At 36.6% G+C, this 11,677-nt stretch overlaps 1 protein-coding gene across 5 annotated transcripts in view; it reads right to left on the bottom strand.

Moving 5' to 3' along the window:
• Arhgef6 (Rac/Cdc42 guanine nucleotide exchange factor 6) overlaps positions 1–11,677 on the bottom strand; it is a 105,846-nt gene that overhangs the window by 50,206 nt on the left and 43,963 nt on the right. For all 5 annotated transcript variants that reach the window (XM_048797020.1, XM_048797021.1, XM_048797022.1 and 2 more), the window contains one exon: positions 9,587–9,657. In XM_048797020.1, coding sequence (XP_048652977.1) covers positions 9,587–9,657 — 71 coding nt within the window. The remainder of the gene's footprint in view (positions 1–9,586; positions 9,658–11,677) is intronic.

The raw sequence follows: 11,677 nt of genomic DNA, 5'->3' as shown, positions 1-11,677 counted from the left end.
ATCCCTACCTCACTATATATATATATATATATATATATATATATATATATATTTCAATTAGATTTAAAAGTTAAATCTATAGCCAGGCACAGTGGTGTACATCTATAATCCCAGTTACTCAGAAGGCTAAGTCAGGAAGATAGTAAGTTTGAGGTCAACCTGGGCAACTTACTTAGACCCTGTCTCAAAACACCTAACAAAAAGGGTTGGGGATGTAGCTCTGTGGTAGAGTGCTTCTGAGTTTAATCCTAAGTATCTCAAAAAAAAAAAGGTTAAATCTACAAAAGTCTTAAACAGAGGAGGAAATCTTCATGAGCTTGCATTTGGCAACAGATTGTTGGACAATACCAAAAGGATTAGCAACAAAAGAAAAAAAAATAGGTAAATTGGAATCCATGAAAATTGAAAACTTTTCAAGAAAGTAAAAAGAAAACTTACAGAATGGAAGAAATATTTTCAAATCATATCTATGTTAAAATTTTGTCTAGTATCTAGAATATATATAGAACTCTTATAGCTAAAAAAAAACAAAAATAATCAATTAGAGGTTGGCAAAGGATATGAATAGACATTTCTCCAAAGATTTACAAATGGCCATTAAGTATACTCAACATCATTAAATGTTAGAAAAATTGTAATCAAAACCACAATCAGATACTACTTTGCACTTACTACGGTGGTGTAATAAAACTTTAAAAACAGACAACAGAAAGTGTTGGTGAGGATGTGGGGAAGCTGGAACCTATGTAAGCTTGTAAGAATGTAAAACAGTCCAGCTACCAGGAAAACAATTTGACCATTCATCAAAAAGTCAAACAAAGAGTTACCATATAACCCAGCAATTCTACTCCTAAAGAAATGAAAACATATGCCCCACCAAAAAAAAATTGCACACAAATGTTCATAGCAGCATGAGTAATAATAACTCCAAATTGGAAGCAACACAAAGGTCCATCAGCTGATAAATGGATAAACAAACCGTGGTACATCCATGCAATATAATATCATTCATCCACAAAAAAATAAAGAAATACTAATATATGCTACAATATGGATGAAACTTGAAAATAATTATGCTACGAAGCCAGACACAAAATACTACATATTATATAATTCCATTTATATGAAGCTTCCAGAATAGGCAAAATCCAGAGAGACAGAAAATAGATAACTAGTTGTCAGGATGGGGAAATTGGGGATTGCTAATAGGTTTCCTCTTGGAGTAATGACAATGTTATAAAATTAACTGAGATAGTGTTCTTCATTGTACATCTCTGTGAATATAATAAAAACAGTGAGTGGTACTCTTAAAATGTTGAATTTTATGGTATGTGAATGATATCTCAATGAAGCCACTATCAAAAACAAACAAACAAACAAACACTCAAAGCACTGATTTTCCATCTATTAATAAAAATTCTGGTTCTTCTCTGATTCCAAGTCCTTTTCCAGTGTTGTGTGATGTCTGAAGTTCAAGTTTGCCCATCTTCATAGCTCTCTGCCCAGCTCAGCTGCTGTTTATTGCAGTACTTCAAAAACAACCACTTATACTCATGTTCAGCCCTAATATTCATTTTCTTATTCATAGAAATGGATAGAACTGGGGATGGGGTTGTGGCTCAGTGGTAGGGCGCTTTCTTAGCATGTGTGGGGCACTGGGTTCGATCCTCAGCACTACGTAAAGAAATTAAATAAACAACATAGAGTTATTGTGTCCAGCTACAACTAAAAAAAAAATTAAAAAGAAATGCATAGAACTGTCCTAGAATTCAACAGTACTATATTCTTACAAGAAAAGAAGGGGGCAAGACTCACGTACAGATGGCTTTATTTAAAAAAAATTATTTGGTCGTCTATAGTGCTTGTATTGGGAGTCAAAAATGTTGGTGTCGTGCCTTCCTTCTTATTTTCAAGGGGGAATTAAATCTTCTCATCATATTTTTGTCCATATGTTTTTCTAAAATGACTGTGTCTGGTAATAAGCCATCTCCTTCACTCTCCCTTCAAGCACTGTTGTCTACAACAATCATACCACATGAATTATAGTGTCTATTGAAATAAAGAAAAACAAAATAGAACACTCAATGCCTGAAGGGAATTTTTTCTTCTTTCTTTCTTAAGTTATTTTAGATTAAATTATTTAGTGCTGAGGATCGAACCTAGGGCCTTGTACATGCTAGGCATGTGTTCAGCTGGAGGAAATTTTTAAATTAGAAAAATTATGGATATGCCAGGTGTGATGGTACACACCTATAATCCCAGCAACTCTGGAGATGAGGCAGGAGGATCAAAGGTTCCAGGCCAGTTTCAGTAACTTAGCAAGGCCCTATTTCAATAAAAAATAAAAAGGGCTGAAGGTGTAACTCTGTGGTAGAGTGCACCTGGGTTCAATCTCTAGTACCACCCACAGGAAGAAAGGAAGGAAGGAAGGAAGGAAGGAAGGAAGGAAGGAAAGGGAAGGGAAGGGAAGGAAAGGACAGAGGGAGGGAAGGAAGGAGGGGGGAGAAAAATAAAAATATTTTCATCATAAAATTTGATTTTGAAAAAACTAAACATTCCTTTAACTCCATGATTGATGCAATGCAACCTCCATCTCCCACAATGAAATAGCTTTATAATTTCATTTTTTAAGTCCTAGCATCTGGGACCCTTTTACATGAAATTGCTAAGATTTTTCAAGAAAGGTGCCAACTGTTCTGCTCCCAAGGGTTCATTTGTTAGGGAGGGCAGCATGTATTCTAGGAGTGCCATCTCTACTGGAACCACTGGGATGGGACAAACAAAAGACAAAGGCAAGGGAGACAGACAGATACTTCCTGCTGCCTTTCAGTGAAATCTAGAAAGCTAAACAGAAATATACATTAAACTCACATTACTGCAAGTTTTGAGGGTGGCAAGACGCTGGCTTCATAAAACTAAAGGGACAAAGGTAGTTAATAAGTTTGTCACCAATTATGTCTCCCAAACTATATATAGATGGTAGTATATTAAATAGAACTGTCCTTGCCATGTTTTGATTAGCAGAAATGCCCATCAGGGTGGATGCTTGAGATTCTTTCCTAAATTCACTTGGACATTTATTGCTTTCTTCATCTCAAAAGACTGACTGATGAACTTCTGAGACTGGTTATTTTTCAGGCCACAGGGCATGTAATATGAAAGGATAAGAAGGGAAGCAGACATAAAAGGCTGTGTGTTTCCCAACAGAAGGTCTCAGTGGTGAGTCAGAAGGCAAGGAGTTTGGCAGGCCAACCAACTTCAGAGAAGTACAATTTGATCGAGACAAAATCCATTCAAACTTAACTAAAATAGACTGCCCAGACACTGCCTTTGCCCACCATGTTGCTCACCTAACCTTTGCCTGAATCGAGAAGAAATCAGGTGGTGAGAAGCCACAGAAAAGAGGTGGAAGCCTTTTGTAGTCCATTCTCAGCTATTGATTTTCCAGTAAAATTAATTTCCTACATTTCCTGGAAAGGCTGTAGAGTCAGTTCATCTCTATAACTATGGTTTCTAAAAGGAAGGAGTCATATAAGTACAAAGAAATTGTTTTAAGGGTTTAAAATGCACAAACCATGTCTGAAAATATATTTTGAGACATGTCCCACAATAAAGGAAGAATATAATGGTCTCGGGAGACCTGAAATCAAAGTAAACAATGTTGTTTTACTTTGAGATAATTATGATGCCCCTAAGAATGAGTTAATATTGGTAAAGTACTTTGCAACTGCAAAAGGCAATATATTGCTGTATTGGGGTCATATTTGATTTCTATACCAGTGGAACTGTCTGTCTACCTTCAAGAGCAGGGATTCATTTTACACCACCAGGTCGTCAGCTTTCACAAAACATGCAGCACTATCCTTCAGTATCTGGAGACAGATTCACCAACTCCACAAAATTTTGTTACTTCCTCTACCTGCAGCATTTAGATGGAAGAGATATATGGAGGAATAAGACAGGAAGAGGATAGGTTAAAAAAAATAGGGGATGTGAGTCAGATTTTCGTCATTGTGATAAAATACCTAGGGAAAAAAAAAAAGAACCTAGAGGAGGAAAGATTTATTTTGACTCACAGTTTCAGAGGTTTCGGTCCATGCTCACCTGTCTCCGTTGCTATGGGCCTGTGGTGAGGCAGAACATCATGGCAGAGAGGGTATGATGGAGCAGAGCTGCTCACCTCATGGTGGCCAGGAAGCAAAAGAGAGAGGAAATGGCCAGGAACAAGATATAGTCCCTAAGGGCAAGCCTCCAGGGAATCACTGCTTTCAACCATGTCCTATCTCCTATAGTTTCCAGCACCTCCAAACGTCCATTCAAATTATAAATCCATCAGTGGATTAATCCACTTGATGAAATCAAAATTCTCATGATCCAATCACTTTCCCAAATCCCTATCTCTAAACATCACTGCACTTGAGACCAAGCCTTCAACACATGAGCCTTTGGGCAACAGTCCAAATCCAAACCATAACAGAGGATATAGAAAATAAAATTAATGGAGAGCTGTGTAAGGTCATTTAGACTAGCAGAATAAAAAGAGTGGATAAGCACTAGAAAGGTAGAGAAAATTCAGGGTGGGAGCAAGTGGGTGGAGAGATGGGAGAGAAAATGAGGGTAAGCAGGTAGGAGGCTAGAGCAAGAGTTACAGGAGGCTTCCTAGGATATTTTATTTAAAATGCCACAGACTTCCTCCCACCTTTCCTACTGCATGTCGGTTCTGTGAGACATGCCCTTTAGGCATCAACTGTAAGTTATATAAAATGGAAGAAAGTTAGAACAAAATAAATAATACTGGGTATTACTTGAATGTACAGAGGTAACATATCTCACTCTGCAGATAGAAGCTCATTCCCGAAGCTGAAAACTGTGCATATAGCCTTTGTGATACCACAAAAGACAGCTTTGTTACAGTGTGCTGTAATAGTTCCAAGGGACATTTTGATGGGAGAAGAAGAGAGTATGGTCAACTCTATGACCTACAGGGATGAATTGCAGGCATATACATTCTTGCCTGGTGAACTTTGCTCATATAGTTCTTCCTGTCTGAATTCCCTTTCAGTTTTTCTCTGCTTATATAAGCTCTGATTTTCTTCTTAGACACATCTTGAATACTACCTCCTCCATTCCCTTTCCCCTACTGATTCTCATATTTTACTTTAAGTGAGCACCAAAATCACCTGTGGGGAGGGAAGGGGGTTGTGAAACAGACAGGGTGAGTTGTTTAAAAATCCAATTCATGGGATTTATGTCCAGAGATTCTAATGTAGCAAGTCATCTATGGGCCCATCTATGTGTAGTTGTACCAAGCTTCCTGGGCGCTTCTGATGCAAAACATCCCCAACAACATTTTGAGATACCGATCTTATGACATCATTCTCTATTCTGTGGCTAAAGCTATCATGTCAGTCCTACCTTCCTAAATGAGATCATGGGTGCCAAGGCCTATGTACAGTCTAGCAATTAGGCTGCATAGATTCCTTTTTCTGTTCTTTGCTTTTTTTTTTCTTTTGGTATTGGGGATTGAACTCAAGGGCACTTGAGCACTGAGCCACATCCCCAGCTCTATTTTGTATTTTATTAGACAGGGTCTCACTGAGTTGCTTAGTGCCTCACTTTTGCTGAGGCTGGCTTTAAACTCACAATCCTCCTATTTCAGCCTCCCAAGCAACTGGGATCACCACACCTGGCTCCTGTTCTTTGCTTTTTAATCCTTCCTGGCACATAACATCAAGTTTCAATGGGCAAAGAAAGCCAATATGAAGACTATTAGAAAAAATATATAAATAGGAAAATGAATTTTTTTCAATGATAAGAAAAGTATAACATATGGCAGAAAAGTTTGAGGACAATGAAGAAACCAAGGTCAGATGCAGCTAAGTCTTCCTCTGCGGTGCCACATTCTTAATGGATGCTAAGTTCCCATTCAAAACAACAGGCTGGTGGTAGAAAAGCCTCAATTATACACATTAAACATGTCCCATGGCAGGTATGGGTCTAAGATGGGTGCCTAACTCCATCTTGGTTACAATGAAGAACTTCTTAACATTTCAAAATTGACATGACACCAGAATTGCATCAAGGTTTAAGTGGGGCTGAAATCAGCTAACAATTCCCTGGAAATTTGAAAATTGGGGAGAAAACTGTTCATTTTCAAATTCCAAGAACTCTCTACCCTGCCCAAGTTTACAGAAATTCATGGCTAATTTTACATGTCAACTTGACTGGATCCTGGGGTGCCCAGATATAGTATTTAGCTAAACATTATTTCTGGGTATGCCTTTGAGGAGGTTTCTGGGATGAGATTGCCTCCCCAATGTAGGTGGCCATCATCCAATCCACTGAAGGCCTAAATAGAACACAAAGGTAGAGGAAGGGAAAACTTGTTCTCTACCGAACTACTTGAACTGGAACATTGGTCTTTTCTTGTCCTTAAAATGAAACTCACACTGTCAGCTGTCTGGTCATATCAGACCTTAAGACTCAAGACTGAATTATAGTACTGGCTCTCCTGGCTCTCCAGCTTGCAGACAGCGGGTCATGGGATTTCTCAGCCTCCATAGACACATGAGCCAATTTCTTATAGGAAATCTCCCTACTCATATTTCCTCCTCTCTCTCTCTTTTTCTCTGTCTCTCTCTCCATCCCCCACCCTTTGGAGAATTTGACAAGACACAGAAGTATAAAGGGAGCTTGGACTAGCAAAAATTCTTCAAATGTAAGAACACAAAAATGGGTCTGAATGAAGGGAAGGAAGTGGGGCTGGGAATGGGAAAGACAGTAGAATAAAATCAGACATAACTTTCCTATGTTCATATGTGAACACACAATCAGTGAAACTCCACATCATGTACAACCACAAGAATGAGAAGTTATACTCCATGTATGTATGATATGTCAAAATACATTCTACTATCATGTATATCTAAAATAAATAAATAATAATGGGTCTGGTCAGAGATAAGTACTAGGGGAGTATGGGGATAGAAAAATCTCCTTGAAGGGGAAATAATGAAGAATACATAGTACCTATTTTTATTTTTAAAAAGATACAGACATATACCATATACACACATGTATCCCACTATATATATGTATATATATATACATATATATGCATATAACATATGCCTTTCATAAAAAGTTTGACATGAGATTCACTCACATGTTAATACTGATCATTTTTAAGTGGTGGGGACCACAGGTGTATCTATTTTCTTCTTTAGAATTCTCCTGTACTGTCTGATATTTAATAACATTTTTTTATGTAATAGGTCAAATAATCAGAAAAGTTGTTTTTGAAATTGAGTAAAAATCAGTCACTTGTAGTTTTATAGATCTAGAAACAGGAAAGCTACACAATTAATGACTCTTAGTGGGAAGAAGAGTTAATATAAGATCAGATGGAGACATCTTTCATGTGGTGAATGTGACTTTCCACTTCTCCAAATCCTATAGATGAGATAGTATTTGGTGGGGGGTACTAGGGATTGAACTCAGGGGAACTCAACCTCTGAGCCACCTCCCCAGCCCCATTTTGTATTTTATTTAGAGACAGTGTCTCACTGAAATGCTTAGCACCTTGGTTTTGCTGAAGTTAGCTTGGAACGTGCTATCCTCCTGCCTCAGCCTCCTGAGCTGCTGAGATTACAGGCATGCACCACTGTGCCCAGCTTTAATGGTACAGTATTTTTAAAATTTGTTTCAGGCATTCAATTCAAATAAGGAAGGCAATCACAACACTGAGAACATATGTTGAGTTAAGCACCACTAAAAATGTGTATAAACACTCAAAGCCAAAGAAATGTAAATTGTAAAACAACACCAACTAAAATCTCTTCACATCCATATATAGTTACAACATGACCAACTGGCCTCTAGTCAATAATTTAACAATATTAATGCGAAAGTTCTCTATTTCCTTCATAAGTCAGTATGAATTGGCCAAGACTTTCTATGTTCTTCATTAAGCTTGCGATTTGAGACAATAGCCATCAAAAAGTTTTAAGAACATATGTATCTTTCAAACAAACAATTTGCCTTCTAAGAATTTACCCTACATATCTTGATATGCTTTGATAAAGTTGTATATATAAGATGTTCACTGCAAAATTGTTTATAGTATAAAGGAACTAGAAACAATGCACATGTTTTCCAATAAGAGGTAGATTATATAAACTGTAGTTTCTATAAAATATATGTATAGGATTTACATAAAGCCCATAAAAAACACAGAAGTTAATCTGCCAGGTAATCTGTCAGGTAATCCTTACATTTTTTTTTCTCAGTGCTGGTGATAAAATCCAGGGCCTTGTGCATGCTAGGCAAACATCCTACCACTGAGCTATACCCCAGACCCCTAACAACAGTTTGAACTGGTGGAACCAGCAGACACACAGAGAGATTGCAAGCAGACTTATAGTATGCTCCAGATCTCCAGAGAAGAAGCTATGGTAACATTTTCATCTATCACTCAACTGTCTGCTTTCCTTAAAAATTAAATTATTAGAGGTCACCTGGACCAGTAAAAAAGTGATCAGGAAGAAAGGGATGAAGGAACCCAGCTCTGCTGAGTCATAAATTTTTTCCTCAGAAATTTTAGAGGAAAAAAATATTGACAAAATAGTTTCCTTATGATTACTGTCCATGTTACCTATAAAGTTCCTGTCTTAAGTTTTCTTATTACCTACTGCTTATGTCACCAGTATGAAACAAATCCACTGAAGAGTGAAATTCAATTTTTGGAAACCAAATGACATTCACATACCTATATAGAGATGATTAAAAACTTCTTTTCCATGCACAAAATGAAATGAGCATGCAGTACAAATTAACAGAAAACACTGGGTAAAAACTGAAGCTGTGTTTCAGCAGAGGTTGGGGGGAGGCAACCAGACAGGGCAACTTAGAGTGATGATGACTTGGCCTTTTCATTAGTGACTGAGCCAAGTCGGAAAAGGAGGCATGAAGGCAAGCAGAGAGTAGATTAAGGAGAATGATGTGATTTCTTTTCAAACAGGAACTTATTTTGAGTATTGCACATGCCCTATTTATAGCTAATAAAGTTTGACATATCTGTGTTCAAGCCAGAGCTGTTTCATTCTTCCCTCTGTGCCAAAGGGTAGTCTTCCCTAGGGCTCTCCTCAAGAATAGAGTTGATAATATTCCAGAGGATATAATGGATTGATTGACTCTAAAGTAAAATTTACAGAACATAATCACTTAAAACGTACAGCAATAGAGGAACTTGGGAAATCACCTTCTTGATATCTGGAAAGACTTTGTCTAACTGCTGAATTTCTCCATAATACTTATGTATGAACCAATTTCTCTTTCACTGGTATTTAACAGGCCTCACTCTTTGTGCTACCCTTGAATTGTTTAGTACCATGTATGTAGAACTTCCAGACATCCGTTAAGAGTCCTACAAGTAGAAGAGCAATGTGGTAATGCAAATGGCACTAGAACCTTACGATACAACTTTATCCAGTTTTCCTTTGTGTCACCTGAAAACATCAATGGTTTGACAAGTAGAAAGTTTCCATACAGAGTCAAGAAAATTTTTGCTCATCATCTGAACACTCACCACAGTATAATAATTCTTGGTAAGTGGAGCAGTTTCAAATCCTTTGACAGCCTTGGGGGAGAGAGGTCTCTCTGTGAAAAAAAAAATATATTTAAATTATGTTAATATCCAACAACTCAGCGAAATAACATAGATCAACTAACATACTATAATTATTCTTAGTGGAAATACTAAGGGAAATATACATTCCTAAATAAATAAAACTACAACTTTACTAAACTATAAACGGTTTAAGCCATTCAACTTGCAAGGTGGAATAAGCCAAGGAGTTAAGCATAATTAATGGCAGAGTTTGGGCAAGAATGTCACTCCCAATTTGAATTTCATTACTCTAGTTTGCCTCTCCATTAAACTTATTAAAAATAGATATGAGGGCTGGCAATGTGGCTCAAGCGGTAACGCACTCACCTGGCATGTGCAGGGCGCTGGGTTCAATCCTCAGCACCACATACAAGTAAAATAAAGATGTTGTGTCCACCGAAAATTAAAAAACAAATATTAAAAAATCCTCTCTCTCTCTCTCTCTCTCTCTCTCTAAAAAACAAAACAAAACAAAACAAAAAAAAAAAAAAAACAGATATGAGCCAGGTATGGTGGCGCATGCCTATAATCCCAGCAGCATGGGAGGCTGAGGCAGGAGCATCACGAGTTCAAAGCCAGCCTCAGCAATGGTGAGGTGCTAAGCAACAGAGTGAGACCCTGTCTTTAAATAAAATACAAAATAGGGCTGGGGATGTGGCTCAGTGGTTGAGTGCCCTGAGTTCAATCCCCAGTACCAAGAAGAAAAAAAAAAAGACATGAAAACCCAACACTAATCAAATGTATATTTGTAACTTGCATATTATGAGTATAATATAATATAATCAATAGCAACCGTGCCTTCTTGGAGATGTTTACTGACCCAACAATAAAATAACCAGAGACATCATTATCCAAAGTACATGTATGAAGACATGGATTAGTGTCAACATACTTTATATACAACCAGAGATATGAAAAATTGTGCTGTATATGTGTAATGAGAATAGTGATGCAAAAAAAAAAAAACTAGAATTTTTAACTCACTCAAAACTACCAGAAAATTCTTTTGTACTTAATTTCTTAATTTTTTTTTAGTTCTGGTGGATACAATACCCTTATTTTTATTTATTTATTTTTATGTGGTGCTGAAGATGGAACCCAGTGCCTTACCCATGCTAGGCAAGTGCTTTACCACTGAGCCACAGCCCCAGTCATTTTTGTATATCATTTTCATTTGATTACATTATATTGTAAAATGCTGCCTTTCTTTTACAAAGTTAATCTTACCTATTAATTTATGACTGAAGAAAACATTCTTTAAAAAAACACAAGATAGTTAATACCAAATATTTAAAAGTGTCACTACATATCATCTCCCTGTCTGTGTTTTCTCTTTTGTTTCTTTTTGTCTTACATTTCAGTTTTATCTTACTATATTATATGCTACTTTAAAGCCTTTCCAAAATATGGTGGAATATAAATAATAAAATAACAACATACCATCAGACTTTGATTTTTCTTTTTTAAATAATATTTTAAATTTATAAATCTATTCTAGTCCCATCCTTAAAAATTCAAAATACAGAGAAAAACAATGATCATCCCATCACCCAGAACTAACCATTACTCAGAGTAACATTTTGAAGAGCGTCTTCTATTCTTTTAATGTACATGTTTGTGAACACACACTTAAACACACATGGATCTTTCTTACTTTACCTATAGTGCTGCAATTCTCTTATTACATCATTATATCATGAATATTTTCTCATTTAACCTTGATTTTTAACTATTATTGTATTAAAACCCCACAATATTTAGTTGGCACTTAATAGCTTTTAAGATATTTTATCTGATCTTTATAATAACTGGGACAGGCAGAGATGATTTTTCATTTTACAGAGGAGGCCATCAAGATTCAGGGAAGCAAAGTCACTTGCCTAAGGTCATGCAGCTAAGAAATGGCAGAGCCAAGACTGAAGCCCAGGAATGTCTTGACAAGACCTTGTGTTCCCAAACCAATGATTCCAAAAACAAAACAACAACAACAAAAAAAAAAAAAAAAAAAAA

Source organism: Marmota marmota, unplaced genomic scaffold, assembly GCF_001458135.2.
Source record: "Marmota marmota marmota unplaced genomic scaffold, marMar, whole genome shotgun sequence".
Taxonomy (NCBI): Eukaryota; Metazoa; Chordata; class Mammalia; order Rodentia; family Sciuridae; genus Marmota; species Marmota marmota.
The sequence above is the reverse complement of the archived record's forward strand: the minus strand, read 5'-3'. Positions and strand labels throughout refer to the sequence as shown.